This window comes from Acinonyx jubatus, chromosome B1, assembly GCF_027475565.1.
Source record: "Acinonyx jubatus isolate Ajub_Pintada_27869175 chromosome B1, VMU_Ajub_asm_v1.0, whole genome shotgun sequence".
Taxonomy (NCBI): domain Eukaryota; kingdom Metazoa; phylum Chordata; class Mammalia; order Carnivora; family Felidae; genus Acinonyx; species Acinonyx jubatus.
Window position 1 is genome coordinate 7269069 of NC_069382.1, and position 27810 is coordinate 7296878.

At 37.5% G+C, this 27810-nt stretch overlaps 1 protein-coding gene across 3 annotated transcripts in view; it reads left to right on the plus strand.

Annotated features, from left to right (window-relative positions):
- Positions 1-27810, plus strand: part of WDR17 (WD repeat domain 17) — a 110478-nt gene that overhangs the window by 71840 nt on the left and 10828 nt on the right. For 2 of the 3 annotated variants that reach the window (XM_027077033.2, XM_027077034.2), the window contains exons 14-29: positions 4076-4240; positions 6169-6371; positions 7354-7503; positions 7591-7721; positions 8024-8149; positions 9165-9320; positions 12121-12185; positions 14887-15019; positions 15799-15890; positions 16946-17045; positions 17863-18002; positions 20450-20470; positions 22820-22931; positions 26076-26217; positions 26495-26597; positions 27642-27743. In XM_027077033.2, the coding sequence (XP_026932834.2) occupies positions 4076-4240; positions 6169-6371; positions 7354-7503; positions 7591-7721; positions 8024-8149; positions 9165-9320; positions 12121-12185; positions 14887-15019; positions 15799-15890; positions 16946-17045; positions 17863-18002; positions 20450-20470; positions 22820-22931; positions 26076-26217; positions 26495-26597; positions 27642-27743 (1941 nt within the window). The remainder of the gene's footprint in view (positions 1-4075; positions 4241-6168; positions 6372-7353; positions 7504-7590; positions 7722-8023; positions 8150-9164; positions 9321-12120; positions 12186-14886; positions 15020-15798; positions 15891-16945; positions 17046-17862; positions 18003-20449; positions 20471-22819; positions 22932-26075; positions 26218-26494; positions 26598-27641; positions 27744-27810) is intronic. The other variant, XM_027077036.2, reaches the window with a different exon arrangement.

The following is a 27810-nucleotide window of genomic DNA, read 5'->3' on the forward strand; positions in this document are numbered from 1 at the left end:
CAACAGAATATAATGAAAACCTATGTGCCAACAAATTGGACAACTGAGAAGGAATGGATAAATTCCTAGAAACCTATAACCTACCAAAACTAAAGCAGGAAGAAATGAAATTTGAACAGACCAATTACCAGCAATGAAGTTGAATCAATAATCAAAAAACCCCAAAACAGAAGTCCAGGACCAGACGGCTTCACAGGCAAATTCTATCAAACATTTAAAGAGTTAGTACCTGTTTCTTCAAACTATTCCAAAAAAAATACAAGAGAAAGGAAAACTTTCACATCCATTCTATGAGGTCAGTATCACCCTGATACCAAAATCAGGTAAAGACACCACAGGAGACAGAACTGCAGGTCAATATCTCTCATGAATATAGATGCAAAAATCTAGCAAAATATTATTAGCAAACGAAATCCAACAATATTTTTTTTAAAAATTGGGAGCACATGGGTGGCTCAGTTGGTTAAGTGCTCGGGTCATGATCTCATGGCTAGTGAATTGAGCCCTACATTGGGCTCTCTGCTGTCAGTGCAGAGCCTGCTTTGGATCCTTTGTCCTCCCCCACCCCTCTCTGCCCCTCCCCTACTCACATATTGTCTCTCTCTATCTCTCAAAAATAAACATTAAAAAAAAATTCAGGGGCACCTGGGTGGTTCAGTTGGTTAAGTATCCGACTCAATCTCAGCTCAGGTCACGATCTCACGGTTTGTGCGTTCAAATGCTGCATCAGGCTACAGGCTGTCAGTGCAGAGCCTGCTTGGGATTCTCCCTCTCTCTCTGTCCATCCCCTGCTTGCTCGCTCTCTCTCTCTTTCTTTCTTTCCCCCTCCGAATAAATAAACTTCCAAAAATTTTTTGAAAATCAGGAGAAACTGGCTGACTCAGTCTGTTAAGCATGCAACTCTTGATTTTGGCTTAGGTCATGATCTCAGGGTTGCATGATCGAGCCCTGTGTCAGGCTCTGTGCTAGGCATGGAGCCTGCTTAAGTTTCTCTCTCTCTCCCTACCCCTCACCCCCACTTATGTACTCACTCTCTCTAAAAAAAGAAAAAAGAAAAATCATACACCACGATCAAGTGGGATTTATTCCTGGAATGCAAGGGTGGTTCAGTGTTCGCAAATTTATCGATATGTTATATCAATAAGAGAAAGGATAAAAACCATATGATCATTTCAATAGATGCAGAAAAACCATTTGACAAAGTACAGCATCCATTCGTGATAACCCTGTGCAAAGTAGGCCTAGAGGGAACATATCTCCACATAATAAAGTCCATATATGAAAAACCCTCAGCTAACATCATACTCAGTGGTCAAAACTGAGAGCTTCTCCCCTAAGGTCAGGAAGAAGACAGGAATGTCCACTCTCCCAACTGTCATTCAACATAGTACTGGAAGTCCTAGCCACAGCAGTTAGACAACATGAAGAAATAAAAGGCATCCTAATTGGTAAGGAAGAAGTAAAACTCTAGTTCCAGATGACATGATACTGTATAAAGAAAACACTTAAGGCTCCACCAAAAAACTATTAGAACTGAAAAAAGAATTCAGTAAAATTGCAGGATACAAAAATCAATATACCGAAATCTGTTGCATTCCTATACACTAATAATGAAGCAGCAGAAAGGGAACTTAAGGGGCCGCCTGGGTGGCTCAGTCAGTTGAGCATCCGACTCTTGATTTTGGCTCAGGTCATGATCTCACAGTTCATGGGATTGAGCCCCATGTTGGGCTCCATGCTTAGTGTGGAACCTGCTTGGGATTCTCTCCCTCTGCCACTCTCCCGTGCTCATTCTCTCTCTCTCTCTCTCTCTCTCTCTCTCTCTCTAATGAAAAAAAAAAGTGACATTAAGAAAACAATCCAACTTATAATTGCACCAAAACCAAAAAAATTTCTAGGAATAAATTTAACCAAAGGGGAAAGACCTCTACTCTGAAAACTGTAAAACACTTTAACAGAAATTGAAGATGACACAGAGAAATGGAAGGACATTCTGTGCTCATGGGTTGTAAGAACAAGTCCTGTTAAAATGAACGATAAAGAAGATGTGGCATGTACACAATGGAATATTGTTCAGCCATAAAAAAGAATTAAATCTTGCCATTTGCAATGACACGGATGGATCTACAGGGTATTATGCTAAGTGAAGTCAGTCAGGGAAAGACAAATACCATAGGATCTCACTCATATGGTATCTAAGAAAACAAATGAGCAAAGGGAAAGAAAAGAGGCAAACCGAGAAACAGACTCTTAACTATGGAAAACAAACTGATGGTTATCAGAGGGAAGGTGGATGAAGGGATGGGGGAAATAGGAGATGGAGGTTAAAGAGTACACTCGTGATGAAAAAAAATCAACCAGGAACTACTTGACACACAAATATTAGCCATGTGAGTAATAAATATATACATATATAATTTTTAAAAAGCATAATAAAATTAAATTTTAGTTGGAAATTGGCTGTCTCACCCTCTAAAATGTAAGCTCCATGAGATCAGCAACTGTTCTCTATTTTTAGGAGCGTATTCTCAGCAAAACACTGTGCTGCTGGCCCTCACTGTGCCTTGAACAAAGTGACTATTTAAAAAGTATTTCTTCAGTATACAAATGGATAGGATTACCTTGTATCCGACCGATAGACTAGTTCTACATTCGTATTTCTCTGCTTTATATGGTTGGTAAGCGTTTGACTAGTTGAAATAAAAATTAGATATTAACGCAATATGTTTTCTTGGTTAAAAAAAAAGTCCTTTATACTTAACTTGCATGCTTACTACCAAGTGTACCTAATAAATTTCATTTTTATTTTTAAAAACTTTTTAAAAAATGTTCTAATAGAGTATCCATATTTTAGGTAGCACCTTAGGAGATAAGTGAAAAATACCTTGAACTTACAAAGTTTATTCATAAGATATCTCTGAATTTACAATTTGGATGTCTGTACATTCCTTGAATGTCTATTATTTAATTTTTAAGATTTTATATTTATGTATCCACATACATATAGCCACGAAGACGTACTCACGTATACATGTAAATATTTGCATTACGCAAAGTGTATTTCCCCATGTGTAGAACCTGGCCCATTTATCAGTGGGACTTAGGCAGATGTGATAATGCACATTTAGAGATGGGCATGCCAGTTGCAAACTGGTGTATTTCTGCATGTGGGCTTAAGTAAATATAAGTATTATGACCCGTATGACAAAAATCAACACTTTGAAGGAAGGTTGTGATGACAGTTAGGTCCAAATGTGTAACTTCCTCTCTTTACGTTTAGAGTGTGGGGGCTGTTTGTATGATCATTAATGATCATTAGTGATCATTAGTGATTCCCACAGTTCCACCCTGTTAGTGCTGGAGTTAGTGCCCTAACTCCATTTGGAACAGTATTCCAAGTATGACACAAGGGTATAAATGGTTTCTTAGTTTACTCTCAGTCTCTTGAGAATAACAAATGAATATCATGAAAAGATCAGATCCACATATTATGTTTCCAGAGGATCCTTAGTGGGAACAGTTAAAGTATCTCCTACTGGAGTAGCCACCAAAGAGAATTGGGAACCCAGGACTGTAACTTCCGTCGGCTGGGACAGCCTTGTCTGCAGGGAGCTTTCCCAGCATCCTTCAGGGGAAGCATTGCTATTTGTACTCATGCCACAGAAAAATTTCTATGATTAATAATTTGCTTACCAGCAAGGAGGCAAATCTCAGTTACTCACCATTGCGGACCCTCGTTAAGACCCAATAGCTATGAAATATAAAGGTATGAGAAATATTCACCAAGTTATGAACCTGGACATTTAAAAAAGGACCTTATAGAAATACAGATTCCATGATCTCTGATCTAAGACTAAAAATAGCAATTCAACCAATTAAAAGGGAATATAAGGAAACCCTTCACACTCTGGCAGTTTCTGGAAATCATGGTTTTACTTCTGTGAGTTTTCTAACTACGTTAAGGAAGCAAAAAATTCTGGTTTCAGAAATTAGAACTGTAATACATTTTAAAATTATCAGTAACAAATAATATCAACTTTTTTCATATTTTAATGTGCCACTGATGATATTCCAGAGACATGATAGCTACTGGCTGTGAAGATAAAAATGTTCGTGTCTATTACGTAGCCACCAGCTCTGATCAACCGCTGAAAGTCTTCAGTGGGCACACTGCCAAAGTGTTCCATGTTAGATGGTCTCCTCTGCGGGAGGGAATTCTTTGCAGTGGCTCTGATGACGGGTATGTAGTTTTGGATTTTAATTTTTTAGTCCTTAAAATCATAAGCTTATAATTTTCTAGAAATGTACACATTCATGTGATCCAACTTTTGGGTGAAAATATGTAACAAGTACACACAGGCAGTTAACACTTACCTAATTGCATTTAGCCAAAAGTAAATTAAATTTTGCCACACTTAAGTTGTCATCATATTCATGATTTCTATTTCTTTAACTTGTTTTGTTTACTACAGATGCTTATTTCTATCTTACTAGAGACAAAGTTAACAGAAACAAAATTTTTAAAGGATCAGTTCGGAAAGAGAAAAAAGATCCAAAACAAATAAATCTCTGTAAAACACAAGAGTTTTTTAAAATAATGACCCAATATTTAATATGGAAAACAGCTGTACTCTGTTTTCATTAGGAAAAGAAAAAAAAAGATGATCTTGTATTTTAGCGTGAACAGAATGTGTTTAGAAATGGGAGTGATTTAACATTTTTTTGGGGGGGTTTGTGAAAAAGTTCCTGAAATCTTTTCTATGTTTTATATTCAAACGGGATAGATTTGCATAGTACAGCTTGGTCCCTATTTTAATACGAGATAAATTAGGGTAAAAAAAAAAATCTTACTTTAGGCAGATAGAAATCTGTATACAGTCACCACAGGTTTAATATTGAATAATTAGCTATTTTCATCTTGAAATTTTGGCATCCATCCAGATTTCATAAGAAAAACAATGTGAAGTTTCTGTGCGTTTTCATTGGAAATGTTACTTAAAGTAAGGTTATAATGTCAAAGTGAAGGAGTTGACTTTATGGTAAGTCTGTTAAGATAGACTTCAGTGTCTGAATTCTGTGGGTACATGGAAAAAAGTATGATCTTCAACCATTGTCTAAGAAATATTTGTCAGAAAGGTAGTAGTAAGCATTTTGCTTATTTATGACAATGAAACTCGAAAGTCTTGTAAATTCAGGTTTTTGATCTCGTTAGTAGTCATATAGGTGATAGCATGGTGTTGGCACCTGTAAATAATGCTTATGTGCAGTATATCAAACTCTTTTTGTGTTTGGCTACCAAATATAATTATGTTAGCCTAATGTTTGCCTAATCTAAATTATGTCATAAAGCAATACCTGTTCTAGGGAATGCCTCTTAGAATAAATTATTTTGATACAACTCACTTTAGCATAATCTTATTTATGAAAGAGTGATATCAACCAAAAATAACTTAAATGGTAGCATAAGAGATTAGCACAAAGTTAGGTTATGATATGCCTGGACACATTGTCCTGTACTAGGGTAAGGGGAAGAAAAAGGAAGTCTTTATAGAAAGCAGAAATAAATAAGCCTTAAATAAAATTATATAATGTGTCTTCTTTACTTTGTACAATGGGTAGATTCAAGTAATGTCATGAATTCAGTTATATTTGAATTTTGTACTTGATTTTAGACTGATTGCATACTGACTAAGCCACTTATTTTATTGACCAAAACATGAAGGAATGATTTACTCTTTGATAAGAGCATAAAGATGAATTGATTGTTCAAATAATACCCATCATCAAACATGCTATATTTTCATGATGTACAAATAATGTGAGGGTTGTTAGATTATTTTATATGTATTATTAGTCATATTTTTCTTTTGGCTCTATCTGTTCTGGATATTTCTCTTGAAGAAAGAAATGTTTTAAGTTTATAAGCTGGAGTAGTATATTTAGTATCAGCAGTAAAGGAACAGTTAAAGTAAGGCAAAATATGTGGAAGTAGGCTAGCTCTAGCCTAATTATTTGTACATTTCCATGATGAAAAGAATTGTAGTAGAACTTGAAACTAAAAAGCTTTTCCAGTTTACGGAGAAATAATTGTACTCCACTAAGAATGTGTCAGTACTTTAGATAAGTTATAACTTGAATGGTATCATATACGTAATATTCTGTTTTCAGTTCTGTTCGAATCTGGGATTATACTCAGGATGCTTGCATAAACATTCTTAGTGGCCACACTGCACCTGTGAGGGGATTAATGTGGAATACTGAAATCCCTTACCTTCTCCTGTCTGGCAGCTGGGACTACACTATAAAAGTATGGGACACTCGAGAAGGAACTTGTTTGGATACCGTTTATGATCACGGTGCAGATGTATATGGTAATGTGTTTTTCATGTACTTTCAAATTTTGTTGTATTACTGATGGTTATAATTTCTGAGAAAAGCAATATTTTTTGAATAAGGCTTACAGTGCTTCATTTTAAAAGAACGTTTTTCTTATTAGAAATTGTACTTGTTTGTTATTGAAATGTCAGAATACACAAGATAATCCAAAACATTATGAGAAATTGTTTGTGTTTCTGTGCACACAGAAACACGCACACACATATGGCTTGGATTTTTCTCCCTTCCTTTACCATCTCTTCATAAAGAAGTTGTGAAACAGGGAATCATTGATAAAGTAGATAGAACTTACCAAACCATTCTTCTGCCTTTACTCTTGGCTATTTAGGACAATATTTTATTTTTTTAATGTGATACTAAGTCAATAAATATAATTGAGCTGGGTATGGAAACCAGATTTCTTGTCTTTTGCATGTCACTTTCATTTGTAAACCCAAACTTTGATGAGAAAATGGTTCCTTAGAGAAAGGTACCGAATTCTAGCCACTTGTGTCCATATATGTCATATCAGTGGACTTTTAGTTGAAGCAGTGGGGCTGAGTGTGGGAGAGATACTGTTTCTGGATGTTATTAACTGGAAGGTCCCAACTGTTCCTTCTTGCAGTTGGAACTTCCGTCCATCTACCATTACCATTACCATTACCATTACCATTACCATTACCATTACCATGTATTCCATTGGCGTGATAGTATGCTTGCTGCTGAACCACCCGAAATGTAATTTCAACATTTTCATCCAGGACCATTTGCTAATCATTATTCAATTTTGTATCCATATTAATAGACTATGCTAAATAATTTCTTATATTCTTGTATCATTTTCAGCCAAAATAGAAATGCTGTCTTAAAACACTCCTTTATAACTTCAATTCTGTAGAAGTTTTATGAGATACATACAGATGAAAAGTATTTTTCAATGTTTACTTTAGTTAAAGTAGGTTTCTTTTTTTCCATCAGGGTTAACATGCCATCCCAGCCGCCCCTTCACCATGGCATCTTGTTCCCGTGACTCTACAGTGAGACTCTGGTCATTAACACCTTTAATCGCTCCTTTACCAATAAATATTCTGGCAGACAGATCTTGGGAAGAAATTATCGGGAACATTGGTATTGCCAATATGCATGCATTAGATTTTATTTTTCAATACTATCTTCTAAGCAGTTCTTTCTCACTGAATTATGTCTGTTCTTTAGATCATGCTGTGGAACAAGGCACTCCCCCTCTATTGTGTGGTAAAGTATCAAGAGATATTAAACACGAAATAGAGAAACTAACTGGTAATCCTCGAGCAAAGAAGCTAAGATGGTTTTCAGAGTGTTTATCAGTGAGTATTATAGGAATTAGGTGAACATTTTCCCTGTAGTCTAAACGAGTCATGACAACTATTGTCCTCAAGTTATCACGTATTTGCTCATATCATCCCAACTCAGTGGGTCCCTCTGAACATACCTCGTACAGAATAAGAAAACAAATGGAAACCAGAAACAATAAATGAGATAAAGCGTAGTTATAATTTTGTTAATCTTTCAATTTAAATATGCCTTCGTTGTGTTTGTGAAGATGCAAAGTTCCGTGTGGTTTTTAATTCATCCTTGTATCTTTGGTTTTTCTGTATCAACCTTTTAGCCTCCAGGTGGCAGTGACAACTTATGGAACTTAGTTGCTGTGGTAAAAGGACAGGACGATAGCTTGCTCCCTCAGAACTACTGTAAAGGAATAATGCATTTGAAACATCTGATTAAATTTAGAACGGTAAGTATGTATGTCAGGATCATGTACTCAAGCCCAAATTATTTTTGCCTTTTCACTGTTGAAATATAAACATTATTTTTCAAAATTTACATAGAGTTAGTAAAGTAAAATGAGTAACCACTGAGAACATAAATAGTAAAAACCGATCATGAGACTATGAATTATTTGAGACCAGATTAAGGCAGCCACGGTTTCTATAGGTTGAATCTCGTGTAATTCTTCAAAGTCACTTGGCACCACCTGAAGTGGTGTTACCCTTACCCTATTACCAGGTGACCATGATGTGTGGACCCCTCTGATTTTAGTCTCAGAGGCTGAATACGCTGTATTCTCGGATACGTTTTATCAAAACTGGCCATATTATAGCTCTTAATGAATTTCATTTCGAAATTATCAGTGACCTTATCCCTGGAGTGATATACCATACAAACAGACCACTCCTGGGACCTGAAAGAGGAAATAGCTTTTATATTTGCAATGAAATATCCGCGGTTAACTCAACTGTCGGTGAGGAGAACCATTCCAGAGATGTGGATGGAAAGGTCATACGGAACAGTTATTTTCATAAAGGAGCGCCTTGATCACAAATGACACCTACCCACTACAACTCTTACCACCTGACAGTAGGAGAGCCTAGAGAGTGAGCCTGTCACTTTTAATTTTTGAGATTTTTCATATATGTTTTCACCAGTTACATATCACTCTATCATTCACTACTTTTTGGCCCCTGGACTTGTATCTAACCATAACAGCTGCTAAGTTTTAAGGACAGTGGGATTTAGCCTTTCTCTACCCCATACCAGACACATCTACTCTTTACTCCCCACACACATCAAAATATTAAGGTGAAAGAGGTATCATGTTTTATAGAGAAAAAGTATTGATTTTTAAAAATACCTAATTTCCATTGCTATCTGCTTTTAAAATATGTGCCCATGTAATGCTATTATAATCATCTTTTATCACCAGCTCTTGTGTAACAAAATTTAGAACATTTTGTTTTCTTTTTAACCAGTCTGAAGCCCAAGAATTAACAACAGTCAAGATGTCTAAATTTGGTGGTGGTATTGGTGTGCCTACTAAAGAGGAAAGACTGAAGGAGGCTGCAGAGATACATTTGAGATTAGGACAAATTCAGAGATACTGTGAACTTATGGTTGAACTTGGAGAGGTAATGTGCTAAAATCAATGAGTTTAACAAAGTATTCTAAGTATTGGTGGAAGACTAAATATTAAGCTTATCTCAGGTAGTGTGCCTGAGAACAGTACTTACCAGAGTGAGATTTCCCAGGCCAGCAGCATCAGCATTACTCGGGAACGGGTTAGACGTGTATTTCCCAGCCCACACCTACAGAATCAGAAACTCCAGGGATGTAGCCCCACGACCTGTGCTTTTATAAGCCCTTCAGGTTCTTCACATGCCTGAAGCCTGAGAACCACTGCCCTGGGGTAGGATCTTTGATTCCCTTTGATATCTAAAAAAATACCCATGTTGGCTAATTTGCTCACATTGGGCTCCCCTCACTAATACGATTTGTTGTGACTAAACCCCACACTGGCCACAGGAAGGGTTGTCACTGAGGATTTTCTGGTGAATTATGGTCCTAGGGCACATCCTGAGTTAGAGGACTGATTCAGCAAAACAGAGTTTTCAAGAAAAAGGTTAAGATAAATCTATCCTATTAAAGTTAGGGTAGTGGTTATTTTTGGAAAGTGGGTGGCAAACAAACTAAGACAAGAAGGAGAAGGGGTTTCTGTGTCTTGATCTGGATGTGGTTACTTGATTGTTTTCAGTTTGTGAAAATTTATGGAGCTTTTTGTTTTTCTGAATGTCTACATTGTTCAACAAAAATTCTCCCAACCCTCCCCTCCCCCCAAAAAAACGGCAGGGATTCATTTCATAGTTGATGAAAAGCTCTAAGTTAGTTATTTTATAATTACAAAATACTATCAAGTGTACTATTAAATAATATAAAGTAAAACTGAACAATAAAGTTACATTAAAATATATCAAAATTAAATTTAACTCGCCTTTTTATTCCCCTATACACTAGAAACAAATAATGAATTACTGCTTGACCTAAAACAAAATGTCATTTTAAAATGTTACTGAAAACACATTGCAAACTATAAAGTGTTCAGGAGCAGTATAAAAATTTTACTTCTAAAGAAATAGAGGTTTGGCTTAAAGGTTACCTTTCTAGCAAGACACTGTTAGAGTATTGATCAAATTCAAGAAGAAAAAGAATAAATAAATTTTGGTAGAATACAAATTCTTCATCTTCCTGAGTTTTATATTTGGGTATATATTTTTTAAAGCTATATTTAATTCACATTTAAAGATACTGTCACAGTGTCCACTGTGGAGCTTGAGAATTTTGTTGTGCAAGGTCATCAGGGTTCTTAACGATCCAAAACACTGTCCTTCCAATCCTTAAGAAATACAGACGTCTCTGGAGCGCTTCACGATATCCTCCCTCTGTAGTTTCTGATTCTTTGAGATTAATTCTGTGAGATTAGGAAAACACTTACAGGACATGTTTTTATAGAAAAGGCTTGATGATTTCAAAGTTCATTTAATCTACATTTTAACTTGTTTCTTGCATTTGCCTCTACTATAATAAAGACAAATTTTCCCTAAAAGCATAATTTAGGTTACATTTTTCTAAAAAGGTAACATGACGACAGGGGTTCCTGGGTGACTCAGTCAGTTAAGCGTCTGACTCTTGACTTAGCTCAGGTCGTGATCTCATGGTTCATGAGTTTTGAGCCCCCCATTCTGGCTCTGCACTGATAGTGTGGAGCCTGCTTGGTATTTTGTCTCTCTCTTCCTCTCTCTGTCCATCCCCGCTTGCTCTCTCTCTCTCTCAAATAAAAATAAACTTAAATAAAAAGGAAACATGACTACAAATAATGTAGTATTAAAAAGTTGCTATTTTGTACACCCAAAACTAATTTTATACTCTATGTTAACTAACTGGAATTTAAATAAAAACAAAAAACATTTACCTATTTAAAATTTAACCTATTATTTTCAGGCTAATTACCAATCTTCTAGCCATAATTGTAGTAGAATTCTACTGTTTGGGAGAGCCTTAATTAAAATGAAGTTTAGATCCATGTTGTGATATTCAGAATTCTTCACCCTCACTTCCCTTCTAGACATGAGTTCAGTGAAGTCTATGTTTTCCATATAATTGTCTCACTTGCCTTGATTGAACTATGATCTTTAATAACAGTCTAATTTTTAAAATATGAAGATCAGGGATGCCTGGGTGGCTCAGTTGGTTAAGTGTCCAACTTCAGCTCAGGTCACAATCTCAAGCTTCGTGACCTAGAGCCCCGTGATGGGCTCTGTGCTGCCAGCTCAGAGCCTGGAGGCTGCTTCAGAGTCTGTGTCTCCCTCTCTCTCTGCCTCTCATCCACTCGTGCTCTGTCTCTGTTTCTCAAAAATGAATAAACGTTAAAAAAAATTAAAATAAAATACGAAGATCGGTTTATCAACTATAAAGAAAGATATGACAATAAATAAAATTTATAAAAAAACAAAGAATAAAAACAGAAATAAATGTCATATTTTTGAACAGAAGAATTTCAGTGTGTATTATTTTGAACATAGGACATAGATTACCGTAGAACAGATTACTCTGGTGTTGTGTCAGAAGGGGAGGTACTATGTTTTTTAAACTACACACTTAGGTAGTACTATTCCTCTCCCCTCCCACTGCCCCCCGTCCAGGCTTGGGATTTTCGTTGCTGAATAATACAATTTACGTATTTTACTTTATTTTAAAATGTAATATTTATACTCTGTGGAATGGGATAGAATTTAGAAATATTCCTGGAAATCTAAACACCCTAAAAACACACGAAAAACTCCTATTAAAAATGTGGGTTTGTTAAAAAAAAAAAAAAAAGTTAAGAGTTAGTACAGTCAAAATACACTTTGCCTTTCTTGTTTTCTGTTCTAGTGGGACAAGGCCTTGTCAGTCGCACCGGGGGTGTCTGTGAAATACTGGAAGAAGTTAATGCAGAGGTAAGCACAGAGTCTGTGTCCAAATAGATGTTTTAAAATATGTTAAAATGGAAGCAATATATAAATAGTAGCTTTTGAAATTTTCTAGTCTTAGGTTGTCTTTAAAAACAGCTGAGTTTTATGTCTGCTAATGCCGTAAATAAAATGAATTGGTTACAAGTCACTTGGTGTTCTTCTGTTTGACCTGGCATCTGAGAAAGACAGTGGAAGGGAGATTCTCCATGTCAATGGAGAGATTGACAGATGAGTAAACATACTTATTGGATAATATATTGCTACTGAAATATAGGTGGTAAGATTTTCTGAAGGTTTCCTAAAGTTCACAGAGTACTTCTTCTGTAAATAATCTCAGTTCTCTTTGGCCACCAATCCCTGCCGTCTCCCGTCCGTGAATACGAGGGAGGCACGGTGAAGCCTCTTTCTGAGATGTGTTGGTTTCCTATGGCCCCTGTAACAAAGTATTATAAACTGGTTGGCTTTAGACCCACAGAAATTTATTCTCACAGCCCGGAGGCTAGAAGGCCAATATCCACTTGTCGGGAGGACTGGTTCCTACTGAGGTCTTTGAGAAAGAATCTGTTCCACGTTTTTTCTCCAGCTTCTGGTGGTTACTGGCAGTCGTCGGCCTTCACTGAGTCATGGGTGCACCACTCAAACCCCTGCTTTCTTCTCACAGTGCCTTACTCCCTGTGTGTCTGTGTGCACATTCCCTTCTTTCTTGGAGGACACCAGTCATAGCAGATTGAAGGTCTACCCTCAACCAGTTTAACTCCCTCTTTACTGATTACATTAGCAAAGACCCTCTTTCCAAATAAGGTTACATTTGTAGAGACCGTGGTTGGTCCTTCAGTTAACGTGTTTTGGGCAGACACATTTCAACTCACAGCATAAGACTGTTCCCTATTCTAGTCATTCAGGGAATATTTATTTTTTTAGTGCTCACTATGTGTCTAGCACTGTGCTAGGCCTGTAGACTACTGTTTCATGACTAATTCCCTTGATTCTGGCCTTAAAAATGAAAAAGTTTGATTTTTCTTCCACGAGACACGATTTAGAAGCAAATTCAACTGCAACTCACATGTATAAATAAAAATCTGCCTGAGGCTACGCATGAAATGCAGAAGGACTAATGAACACATTTGCCGTTGGAAAGTAGACCGTTCCCTGGCACCTGTTTTCCCAGCAATAAGTGCATCAGCGGGCTGGCTGTGGGCTCCCTGTCTTAAGTTCTAAAAATCCCAAATAATTCCAAGTTCCTGTACCCTCACTGCACACTTGTGAATGTTATCTTCCCCCCCAACCCCCGAAATCTTTAATAAAGCCGTGTTAGCAGACATTGTTTCTTTCACAAAACAGTTGTGTTTCAACCTCAGCAAAAACTGTTTCAGATATCTTTGGAAACCAACACCTGCTTTTCTCTACTCCTTAATTCACATGGTGGCCAGAAAATGGTCTCCTCACGGCTCCTAAATTTATGTTGTATAGATGCAGCCATTCAGAGAGATTGGCCATTTCTCAGTCCTAGTTCCTTAGAAGGGGATATTATTATTCCTATAACAAAGAAATCCGTGTCACAATGGTTGAAAACACAGGTGTTGGGGAGAATTCCAGTGACCCTGTAGATTGGAGATTGTTAACAGTGAGCTGGGCAAACAAAAACTGTGCTACACCAACCCAGAGATTGGCGATTGAAATGTAGTTTAATGCAAATGCCAGCATATATTAAATATGCCAGATTAGTGTTCTTTTTTTTTTTTAATTCATTTATTTTGAGACAGAGAGCATGAATCAGGGAGAGGCAGAGAGAGAGAGAGAGAGAATCCCAGGCAGGCTCTGCACTGTCAGCCTAGCGCCCGATGCAGGGCTGGAACTCACGAAACTGCAAGATCATGACCTGAGCCAAAATCAGGTCAGACGCTTAACCAGCTGTGCCATCCAGGTGCCCACAGATTAGTTTTCAACAAACCTGAGGCTAAATAATAAGAGTTAAATTAATTTGGTTGGTCACTGGGAAACTACTTGGGACTTCTTTAGGAGAAGAGAAACACAGACAGGATGTAGAGAGACAGAGGCAGACGCAAGTAGATTCTTGGTAATCTCCAAGATCAGGATCCTGTTTTCCCCTCACATATCAGGAACTTTTTGTTTTTTTAAACTACCTTGCTTGGGGTGCTCATAGTATTCTATATTTTATTGTCAGTATTTATACTCTTCTCTTTTTTAATGATTTTAAGTTACTTGCATTTAAAGGGTTTGCATTCATTGTTGTGCTCCCTAAAACGTTTAAAATTCTGTCTTTAATGCAGTAGACGTGCACGTATTTATTAATCCAATTGAAAGTAGATATCCCATCACACATCTAGTTTACAACTTATTTTCAGAAAATATATTGCTCACTTTAATAGATGAGCTGTATTCATTTTTAAGACCTAATATGTTCAGTGCTTTTAAAATATGAAAATATGTAGTGTTTTAAGAGAAAATAAGTTATCTATTTTATTTATTGCAGAAAACTTTTGTCTTCCATATCTGATTTGATTATAAAATCTGAAGCTTTTAGAAAAGTGATATGCAGAAGGGTTTTAGGAAATCTACCACATATTTTGGATATTTGGCTGCTTTAGATATTTCAGAAAATCTGAGTCCAACTGAGAACCTTGAAATTGGTATATTATAAAGAAAGCTGTTCTTGTTTTATTAGGAGAGCTGATCAGTTAATCCAGGAAGATAAGGATGATGTCATTCCATACTGCATCGCCATTGGAGATGTGAAAAAATTAGTGAATTTTTTTATGTCAAGAGGTCAGCTTACAGAAGCTCTGCTTGTTGCACAGGTACCAGTACATGATCACACAGGCCAGCTACCCTGGCGGGAGGGCCTGTGGAAGGAAGACTGTGCTGACTGATCACACCTGCCTTCCCGTGATCGACAGTCAGATGGCCTGGCTCCTGCCCACCTCCCAACCTTCTCTGTCTGCAGTACGGTCACACTTTCTATGCCCTGGTCACACTGCACGTATTTTAGACATTCAGGCATCCGTGGACTTTTGTATGCTGCTGAATGTCATATGTGGGTGAACAACTATTTCTAGTAACCATGCACTTGAAGCTTTGTGTTGATACAAATGGAGTCCACATTCTTTTTCGAATTCTGAGGGTACCTCCAGATTGTATAAATTTTAAACATGATTTAAATAAGCAGTTGATCCTTGAACAGCACAGGTTTAGGGACACTGAACCCCCACCCAGAGATCCTCCTATAACTTTTGACTCCCCCAAAACTTAAGTACTAATAGTCTACTGTTGACCAGAAACTTTACCAATAACATGAGCAGTCGATTAACACGTATTTTGCACGTTCCATGTGTTCTATATCGTGTTCTGACCTTAAAGTGAGCTAGCGAAAAGAAAGTGTTATTAAGGAAATCATGAGGAAGAGGAAATACATTTACAGTCCTGTATTTATTGGAAAAGATCTGCATATAAGTGGACCTGTGCAGTTCAAACCCATATTGTTAGAGGGTCAACTGCACTTTGATCAAAATAATACTTAGAAATTGGGCAGCTGTCAACAATTAGCTAAAAATTAATTAAAGATTTTATTAAATTCCAGGCTGCTTGTGAGGGAAACATGCAGACCGTACATGTTTCCACACCTAAAGGATCTTCATATCCTGATGATATCTACAAGGAAGACTGTCATGAGTGAGCGCTTTATCCTTTGTGTGGGATCAGTATTTTCAGGGTTGGCTTCCCCTTAGGGGGTTTTAAGACCCATGCGCTTCACCCTTCTCCATGCACAGGGGCTGGGCTGTCTCACTTTGATTCTCGCCTCAGTCCTGCTCCATCCCAGGGTCTCTGGGTGAACAGGACAGTGTCAGGCATGCACGTGCAGCCTGCAAGCCTTTTGTGTGGCTTTCAGAGAGGCAGCATGTATTTCAGTAGAGAGATTGCAGATAAAGCACCGAAATAGTTCAAAACATCAACCTTGTTTAGGGAGGAGAGGCAGTAAAAATAAGGAGGGCTGTTTATTAATGTTTCACTGTAAAGTCATTATAGATGACATCATCCCAAGACACCAGAATTAGTGTTGGGAATAAAATTTAGACTCCTTTTAAAGAAGAAATCCAAATACACATTTTTTAGAAGAAATGGAAGTTAGAATTCTTCAGCCTTTTGCCCTTTTTTAAAATCTAATAATCTACTTTCCCATGCCTCATTATTGGCTCCTATTATTGCTTTAAAAAATTGGATATCTAAACTTTTATGATGCTTTTCAAGTAAAAAAGGGTCATAAAATGTTAAGCAAATAAGGTGTTAGGACCAGTGTACTCCTTCCTGATTCTTTGCTGCTATTCTCTGCCATATCTAAACTCGACATTTTAAAGATCTAACATACCCTACCCATATTGTGGTCACCATCTAAATTTTGAAAAGTTTCAGTTCAGCCTGTAATTCTTCTGCAGTTAACTGTCCCTATAGCTGAGTTGTGAATTATTCAATGTAGGATGGCAAATTTTGAAAATGAGACTTTTATTCTGACATTTGGGGTGGGGGCATGCCATCCATACTAATTTGTTTGCTAAGAAAAGTAGCTTTCCTGATTTTTCTTTCCCAAAGATCAGACTTTATACCTGAATCAAAGATACCAAATTAAATCCTATGTGATCCCTTAATAAGCTTGTTCTAAAAGGGCGTTAGTTCATTTTATGACGGAATCCTTCTGTTTATATAGACTACATACTCTTTCTCTTTTCTAGACTCCTGCACAAAGTCAGTGAAGAACTAGCGGAATGGTATTTTCAGGATGGTCGCGCAGTGTTAGCCGCATGTTGCCAGCTAGCCGTAGATAATACTGAGGTACATTTCACATTGGTTTATGTAAATGGAAAGCTCTTAAGGTGCGTCATGGTGTTTGAGTGGAAAAAATATGGCAACTCCTGTGCAAGATCTGATTTTGCGTGCTTACCAAGCCTGAGCTACCGTGTCTCAGAAGCACACATAAACTCTACAGACTATGAAATCTTATTTCCAATTCATTTTTATCACAAGGTACATATTTGTAACAACCTGACTTCAAGTATTTCATCTGATAGGAGAAGAAATAGTGTGGTGAAGGGAAAAATCTCAGGGATTCAGAATACTTGACTCTGGAAGCGCTTATTTTTAAGTATACGTTAGTATAATCTTCAAAAGTGATGTTTTTAAGGTATTTCCTATTTGACCCTCTAATCTAGTAAGAAAAATGTATAGTAAAGATGGATTCTGTTTTGCATGTATCCTTAGATACAGTAGATTTACGGAATCGTTGATAATCATTGCACACTGTTGATGAATCTTCTAAGAATTGGCATTGTTTTGTGATAGAGACATGGAAGGACATGAGGATATAGCAGACAAACTGTTATTAATTCATTAAAAAATTATTATCAAGGGTTCTAAACTTAAATTCTGACCTTATAAAAATTCCCTGTATGTCCCTTTATCAGATAAGCTTTTCCATCTGGAAATTGCATTTATACTTACATAAGTACTTTAGAGGAATATTACATTCAGTATTTTTAAGAATAATTGATTATAGGTTAATACTGCTTTATCTACTTTATGAGCTTGGCGGGGAAAGATGATCCAATCCAGCATCTATGAAACTGAAGGAATTATTTTCTTATTGGGTAAGCTTGCTATGGCATACCTGATTCGTGGAAATGAACTGGAGTTGGCCGTCAGTGTGGGCACAGTGCTCGGAGAGCCTGCTGCACCCGCAACCCACTATGCCCTGGAATTGCTGGCGAGAAAATGCATGATGATTCCACCATGGTAAGAATTTCTAAATTCGAAGAATAATTTTATAGGAATGGAATACATTTTTAAAATATTTTAACTTGCATTTGATGTGTTTTGAGAGAATACAGCATCTCCTTTTCAAATTTTTTAACTTAATTTCTTAATATTTATTTATTTTTGAGAGAGAGAGGGCGTGTGATCAGGGAAGGGCAGAGAGAGAGAGAAGGAGAGAGAATCCCAAGCAGGTTACAAGCTGTCAACACAGAGCCCAAAGTGGGGCTCAGACTCATGAACCATGAGGTCATGACCTGAGCCGAAACCAAGAGTCAGACTCAACTGACTGAGCTACCCAAGCGCCTAGCATCTCCTTTTTGATTGAAAGAGAAAGATTGTGGGAGGAAACAGGGCTATGATGATGAAGTAATCATGGGAATTGCCCTGGTTTGGAGTGAAATCTACCGTGGCCCATTCTGAAGCAGTCCCCTCGTAACTCGATATTATTTCGAGTGCACAGAACATCGTGAATAAATGTGCACTGCTTAAGATAATCAGGACCACATATTTCCACATTTCAGATTCTGCATATCTACACTGATTCTTGTCAGACCTTGTGTCTTAGTTTAAGGTTTGCAAAATAAGGTCACTTTTCTAATGGAGCATAATAACATAGTTTAGCTGGAGACTTGGAACAGGCCATTTCCCCAGACGTGGGCAGTCCTCTAAGAAATAGACCCTGGAAAGTCCCTGGGGTGACCTGGAAGTCCAGGTCCAAGCAGTTCTCACCCCCGTCTGCAGAGCCCTGATCTTCGGCAGATAGTCCTTCATTATGGAGCATCTTTAGCAAAGATACGAGGCCGACACTCAAGAGATGTTTGTTGAATAAAGATGATTTCAGACATTCATCTTCTCCTTCCCTAAAGCACTTAAAACCTTAAGGAGTTTCTAAATAAACTTGTTAATCGGGTCTTTCACCTCTTCCCACCGCACGCCCAGTTCACGTGTGTGCGTGCATGCACACACACACACACACACACACACACCACTCGTAAAATGGAGCTGTACAGACTCTACTGTCGAATTCCACAGACAGTAATAACATTAAGAATAATGACAGCTAACTAACCCTTCTGTACTGTGTGCCAAGCTCTGTGGTAAGCACTTTACATGTAATGATTCACTCACGATAGATACTGCTTTGCCTCTGGCCTCAATAAGTGGTGGAGCCAAGATTCAACGTTCTATAAACTGGCTCCGAAGTTTATACTTAGCTACTGTCTTTGTCGGTTCAGGCTGCTGTGACAAAGTGTCACAGACTGGGTGGCTTACAAATGACAGAAATGTATTTCTCACAGTTCTGGAGGCTGAGAAGTCCAAGATCAAGGCGCTGGCAGATTTGGTGTCTGATGAGAGCCGGCTTCCTGGGTCCTCATCAGCCATCCTCTCCCTTTGTTCGTGTGCGGAAGGGTCGAGCTAGCTCTCTGTGGCCTCTTTTACAAGGCACCAATACCATTCAGGGCTCAGCCCTCAGGGCCTAATCACCTCCCAGGGGCCCCACTTCCAAATACCATTGCACTGGGGATTAAGTTTCAATATGTGAACGTGGGGAGCAACACAGGTCTGCGGTCTTTTCAGCTATCAAGCCATGTGGCCCCCTTCGTCTGTGGCTAGCTCAGAAAGACAGCAACACTTCCCGTTTTCCCTTTCTTTCTGGATCTGGGGGCTTCCTAGGGAATCGGGAATCTCAGAGTTTTGGTCATTTATTCCCGTATCTTACAGCCACAGAGGTCCTTCCCCCAACCCAAACGTGGCAGCACCCCACCATTGACCTTAGACTTATGACTTATGTGTGTGTAATGCCCCCCATCCTTAGCACCCAGGTCTATGTCCGTCAGGAACAGTAACGGTCAGTTGCATACTGTGACTTGCCTTAGACCTTATCCCAAAGCATGAGTTTAACGTAGATTATTTATTCACAAAGGTGACGGACTCCCTGCTAGAGGTCATCGTGTAATCTAAATAAAATGTGATTAAGTTGTTTTTTGTTTTTTGTTTTTTTTTTTTTTGGTAAAGGTAAAAAGTAGCAAAACAAATAGAAATTAAATTTAGGTGAGGTTTAAATAATCTTTCAACTGACTACATGTCTTAGTTGCTTTTAATATAAGACAAACTTCTATTTCCTCGTAATGCCCCTAAGAAGTTTCCTTTATATATCCATGGATACATGCAACAGAAACTTGGATAAAGTTCAAATTTTGAAATATGTAATGCTCATCAGGTTTATTTCCAGGGGAAATCCGTAAGCCCTATGAATAAGCCTCCAAAAGTTTAAATAAAAACATAGTTGATAATTTGGAAGGAATGTTCACAATTTTGTAAGACAAGTGCCCTTCCCTGTCTTACATTTGCTGGTAAAAGTCTCCTTTTTCTTGGTTCTCACTGCATATACATGGTATTCATATTTAAAATAATTTTCTTTCTAGCTTTCCATCTGTTGGATACAGGTACTGTCTATTTTTATAAAAACATTTAATAAAAATATTCATATTTTATTTCAGTTTTAGAATATTAACTCTATAGTAAATGATCATTACTTGTTCGTGCTTCATTGTTTTGCAGAATAACAATTCATTTATAGAATTTATAACATATAAAACCTAACTACAAAGTGACAACACTTCTTGTAGTGTAGGTACAAAATCTCTCACAGTTTTATATTAAAATCTGTGTCATAAATGAATTGTGACTTTCTACAATACAAAATAGTAGTCAATAAGTCAGCTAAACAAGTGAAAATGCTTGTTCTGACAATGAAATGTGAGAGTTTAGATTATTTAGTAGGTCTGTATCATTACACGTATATACATTTTCCCCGATTGGTAAATGGAAGTTTCAGTAAATGGTAAGTTACACTAAAAGGAGAAGAAAATTAGCATTGCTGCAAACTTCAGTGTATCAGGATATAATTCTACAGCAAGAAGGTCAGACTTTTGTCTGTAGTTCATAGAAGTTTGAATAGAATTTACACATCTAGGGGCGCCTGGGTGGCTCAGTCGGTTAAGTGGCCGACTTCGGCTCAGGTCATGACCTCGCGGTCCGTGAGTTCGAGCCCCGCGTGGGGCTCTGTGCTGACAGCTCAGAGCCTGGAGCCTGTTTCAGATTCTGTGTCTCCCTCTCTCTGACCCTCCCCCGTTCATGCTCTGTCTCTCTCTGTCTCAAAAATAAATAAACGTTAAAAAAAAAAAAAAGAATTTACACATCTAGTGTATGTACTGTAAAAACAAATGGTAATTTCTGTATTCTCATGGACATTATCAAATACTGCTATTAAATGTCAGTATCAGGAAACATAAGCATTGAAACTTCTTAGAAAGAGCAGGTGAATTACCCTAATTTGAGACTTGGAAAAACACTCAAAGACTTACCTGTTCAATGATGATAGAGTATTTGATACACATAAATTGTCTCTCTTCCTGTTCCATGCTCACTATATTCTTGATTACACACCTCTTAATGTCTTAAAAATAATGTATTCACATAAATGATCAATGTACATTTTACTGAAGGCTTCACAAAGAAGGTGAAGGAAGATTTTACTCTCTGAAGTCCACCCTTTCAGAAACTCACATTTGAAATATTGCCTGTTCTCAAGTTATGCTGAATGTGTTTTATATCAGTTTCTTGAAAAGTGGATAATAACATCTTGAATCATTAAAAATTAGTGTTTTCTCAGTTGTGCAACAGTATGCAACGAAAAACTCTTCACCTAATGATTTTTAAAGAGGATATCATACAGAACATTTTTAACGTAAAGCCGTTAAATATGACACATGATGCTTTAATATACCTTCTTTTTTATTTTATATTTTTAAAATTATTTTTATTTTAGAGAGAGACCATGAGCGAGAGTGGGCATGAGCTCGGGAGGGGCAGAGGGAGAGAGAATCTTAAGCAGGCTCCACGCCAACCATGGCACCCCACCTTGGGGCTTGACATGCAGCTCTATCCCATGACCCTGGAATTATGACTTGAGCCGAAATCAAGAGTCAGTCGCTCAACCAACTGAGCCACCCAAGCGTCCCTAAAATACCTTATTTTTAAGTGATTTATTCCTTTCATTGAATCTTTAAAAAAGTAAATCAGGAAACTGCATTTCTATCTTTGATTTCCACGTAAAGTTTAAGAGAGATGCAAAACACCTGAAATTCGAAACTTAAAATATCTCAGTATTCTTTTTTGTTTGTTTGTTTGTTTATTCATTTTTGAGAGACAGAGACAGAGCACGAGTGGGGGAGGAGCAGAGAGAGAGGGAGACACAGAATCTGAAGCAGGCTCCAGGCTCTGAGCCTGACATGGGGCTCAACCTCACAAACCATGAGATTTATGACCTGAGCCAAAGTCGGATGCATCCAACTGAGCCACCAGGCGCCCCAGTCAGTATTCTCCTGGTTTTAAAGAGTGGCTTAATCCAGCTGTGGTTGCGGCCATAACAAAAGCTGATGAAAAGTAGCCTTCACAAAGCTTGCTTCATAATTCACTCCACAGGACATATCTAATACTGCTTAGTTTGCTTAGAGAATAATTCTGTAATAGCAAAATTAATGGCAAATATATACAGATTTAAGATTTTTACAAAATTATAGAAATTTCCTAATACATTTTTCCTTCATGCCCTTTGGTTTATCTGTCATCCACGTTTGGAGGTCTTTCATAATTAAGTAGAAAATTAGTATTTTTTATGTTAGTAGAAAACCAAAGGCAGTATCAGAGTTTTCTTCCTTTGAAATAGTTCTAAATGTTATTTTTAGATTTTTTCCTTGTTGAATCAGTTTCCCCCTTTGTTATGTGCATAGGAATTTGGCAGCTGATCTTCTCCTGATGACTCCTGACAATGAACTACAGTTAGTTAAACTCTGTGCTTTCTACCCAGGGTGTACTGAAGAGATAAATGATCTTCATGAGAAGGTATTCTAAGGGTATTACATATTCTAATTTGGAATGCAGTGCTAGGATTTAACTAATTTTAGGTTAGGGCAAATAAAGATTCAGGCAGAGAAACATATGATCCCTCGCGAACCCTTTTATAGATATAACAGAAGTGATAACAGTAAGTGACATTGGTTGAGCTTCTGTGTGCTTGAGACAGTTCTGAATTTTCACATATGTTTGTATTTTACTGAATTCACATGGAAACCCCGAAAAGCAAGGCTCATTGTTCCTATTTTACAGCGAAAGTGAGCTCGGGGAGCTTAAGCAACTGCCTCTAGTTAGTTAAAGGCAGAGTGTAGACTTGAGCTTTAGCATGTCTGACTCCACATCCGTCCCACTCTGCCCCTCTGCACCTTAAGGTGCATTTTTGCCAACTTTTACAAATAGGCAGTTTAGGATCTTTAAAAGAGTTAATTATGATGAAATTCACATGCATTGCTTTAAAGTGCTTTTAAAAAATGCTCCTTTGTAGAATATAGGAATTTATGAACCAAGATTATGTATAAAAATAACCAAAATGTTCAACAATAGGGAGATTGTGTATATAAATTGCAGTACATTTATGTATTTCAATGCTTTTCACCCATTAAAAAGATCATGAAGTTCTCTTTTTATTGACATTGGTATAAGGCTATAAAACAGTTCTGTAAAAAAGCAGAATATGAAATACATGCCATATGATTTTCATTTTGAAAATAACTGCACATATTTATGTTAATTATTATATATTTAAGGAGATATATACAGGTCTTTTAAGAAAAATATAACTTACAGTAAAATATTTTTTGTCTTTAATATGAAAATAGCAGTGTTTTGTTTCACTTAAATGACCCCACTTCATGACCCTTGATTTGTCTGCAGTGTTTAAAAATTACTTTTTAATGTTTATTTTTGAGACAATGCGAGAGAGTGCAAGCAGTGGAGGGGCAGACAGAGAGAGATACAGAATCTGAAACAGGCTCCAGGCTCTGAGCTGTCAGCACAGAGCCCAACTCAGGGCTCGAACTCACGAACCGTGAGATCATGACCTGAGCCGAAGTCGGACGCTTAACTGACTGAGCCACTCAGGCGCCCCATGCAGTGTTTAGTGGCCCTTTTCATCCAACAGTGGATACTTACTAAGTATTATGATAACACAGATAGAGTGAGCATGTGTGTGCATGAGTGAGTGTATATGTGAGTGTTTGAGCAAGTGTGTATGTGTGTGAGTAACTGTGTGTGTGAGATGAGGGACAATACTTATGAGATGGTAATCATTCACAGTGACCAGTGGGTTGTGAGATTATGGGTGGCCTGACTTCTTTACACACTTTGTGTTCTGTGAAATATTTTCTAAGTGAGTTGTGCTTCACTTTTACAAACATGACAAGTAAAAGCTGTTCCTGTGTTGAAATGAAAATGCAGAGGGAAGGAAGTATGAACCTTACATTTGCTGCATGGTGCTTTAAATATACACCCTATGCCCTGTATGAGGTGATAGCAGCAAGCACTAATGTTGGGGCTTAGAGAGGAGAAATACTTGTCTGTGTTTACACGCTCGTAATGACACAGGCAGGATGGCATTCGCATCGCCTTTTTGTCACACAATCTGAAAGGATATAATTAGACTTTCTGCTCAGACTTCACTGATAACTGTTTACAAAGACTAGTCAGTTAGGTATAAAGGTGTTACTACTACCTGTGGACAGTTTCACAAGTAATGCTACAAATTATATTTTTAAATATTATGTTAATTTATATAACTTAGAATTTTAAGATAGGATGGGAATTACAGCAATGATCATCTTACTCTTATTATATTTTATTTGAGGATAAAATTTCAATAGAAACCATTTTTTTTATTCCCTTTACTCTCTTAGAGCATATGTCAAAGTGAAGAACTTTAGCCAGTTGTAATACCTAGTGCACGTAGTTGCTCAGTCAATAACTGGCATTTAGTTAATGAAGTTGGGGAAACAATGTGAAATCTTATATATACGAGAGCTCCTTTAATTGAGTTCATTGTAATTTTTTAAGAGAGATTGTGGAATCCAAAATATTCAATTTACATAATTTTTATTTGATTTTTAAGTTTAATTTAAATTCCAGGTAGTTAGCATACAATGTAATATCAGTTTCAGGTGTGCAATATAGTGACTCAGCACTTTGGTACTCATTACAGCAGGTGCACTCCTTAATCCCCATCATCTGTCCCTCATCTCCAAACCCCCTTTAAACAGAAACTATTGAATAAACCAATCTAGTAACTTACGGGGACATAAAAGTGAGAGGGAAGAAAGTGATAAACCTCAGAGGTGAGGAGATGGGCAACCTTGCTGTGCGCGAACCGCGCCCTCTGGAGTCGTAACACAAAATACCTTTGTGGAAGCACCACGTCAGTGGTTGCCAATCCCAGTGAGAAGAAGCATTAACTATTTATAGGTGCTGGAAGGGGGACAATGCAGGAAACCCCCGCCTGCACCCTGGAAGCAGGAGAACGTACCTAAGGGAGGAGCAGACTGAGTTTCAACAGGAAAAAAAAAATCATTTGAAAAACTGGGGAGTAGTGCTTTTCATTTTCCAGTAATGAAGTTTCCTGGGCTCAAAATCTGCATTTTGTGGCATTTCAGAATGTCAGAGCTAAAAACTTTGAGAGCTTGTAACATGTTTCGCCTTTCTACTTGAAATTAAGTTGCTCTGTCTCAAAGGCCAAGCAAAATTAAACTCCACAGTGTGTGTGAGATGTCAGAGTGTATTTTTTATGTTTTCTGTATTTAATGTAGTTTCTGACAGTGGTCAGTATATTCTGAAGTGATAAATCTCAGCATGTGTTTTTCTAAGTTACATGTGTGGATACTAATTCCAATATCACAGGATAATTTACTTCTACCTTTTTCATTAAGTATTTGTGTGGTGAAAAACTAATGATGCACTTAGGTAATTAATATCATATTTACTGTTATTAGATCCTAAAGATATTTTCATAAATGTGTGCTTTTAATAAAAATTATTTCACTGACATCTGTTTTGAGCAACTTTACTAGGAAGAGCATAGTAGGCATATTGGAGATATTTAGTACTTATACTGCTGCGTGTATCCCTCTAAGTTTTAGTAACGTCATTAAACCGATTACTTTTCAGTGCAAGCTACCCACAGTAGAAGAATGTATGCAGTTAGCAGAGGCTGCCCTTGCGGATGGTAATATATTTGAAACTGTGAAGTATTTCTTGTTAAGTCAAGAGCCTGAAAAAGCCCTTCCTATTGGTATTGACTTCATCAAAGGTAAGTTTTCCGTTGGTGGTATCAACTCAAATCTACTCACTGATTTTAGCCTTTCATTAGTATTGACAAGCAGCCTTAAAGTCAGACACCAGCCATCCTAAATTTAAAAAAGGAAGAGATTGCTGATTGTGTGCTATGGGGACTTGAGAGAGGGTAGATGTGCAATACTTGTCCAGATGAGATGGCCAGGAGAGAATTAATTATGTAAGTTAAAAATTGGATGAACATGATTAGTATGATTATTTAGATCATCTCTTATTTGGTTTTGTTTTGCCAGAATGCATCAGTAGCTCAGAATGGACGTTGGATACCGTTTACCCCGTTCTTGACCTATTGAGTTATATCCGTACTGAAAAATTAGTCTTGCATACGTGTACTAAGTAAGTGCTTTTACTCCAAAATACATAAGGGAATCTATGTAATGCTTGAAAATGGTTATATTGTTTTCGGTGTTCATATCAAGAAATAAGATCATCTTGGATAGGGAAGTGCCCTTGGAGAAAAATTACATTTATATTTGCTATTCTTAAGAAAAAATACAGAGGTCAATTGGAAACGGAAAAAATAAATTCTCATGGTCCTATTTACGAATACCTAGAGTGTGTATATTTATTTATGTGTACACACACACATGGACACACACACGGACACACACGGACACACATGGACTCATGAACATACATGCACATGGACACACACACACACAGACACACATGGACACAAAGACAAGACACACAGACACACATGGATACACACACACACACGCACACCTGGTTCAAATAGGGCTGATTCAGAGCGTTGGGGTGGTCTTAGACCCGAAGTCCTCAAGAAGCTGGTGGTCATGTCTGTTAAACAGCCACTGTGCACAGAGCATACTACTGGGGGAAAAGTGAAGGTGCTAGGGAGTGACATCTAGTTACCAGCCCTGCATTCAGGTATCATGGAAGGACACTCGTCCACAGAACGAAAGTCCCCAGAGGTGGTGTATAGTTTGCAATGGAGGCTTTGGGCTATTACTGTTTTAATGGCAGTGCGGGAAAGACGTTGCCACAGCCTGGGAAACTTAGACATTTCCCCAGCGGGAAATCGAGAGGGTGTGCCCTGTCCTTGCTTAGAGTCTGTAATGTGCCAGGAATTCCTAAATCAGGCCTAATGAGTTCCTTAGAAATTTGCATGAAGAAACGGCCAAGGGATAGAGGAAAACAAGGAGCCAAAAGTTAAAACATTACTTGTGCTGTAGCATAAATGTCTGAAAGGGACTCAACTCATGAATAAAACATCTTCAAGTTGAGAAAATTTTCTAAACATATTTTGCTATAAATGTCACCCATCAAAATACAGAGATATAAGTACGGTAACTATATATGTGAGTAATGTTCTATACCTCAAGTTAAAAGAATTTTAAAAACTATATTCTCTTTTAGAGCTCGAAATGAATTGCTCATCTTATGTGGTTATATTGGTGCATTATTGGCCATCAGAAGACAGTACCAAAGCATTGTTCCAGCACTTTATGAGTACACAAGGTAAAAATGATTTCTCTTCTGGTATGAAATGAGAGACATTCCTTTCCCTAAGGTTTTAGTCTCTAAG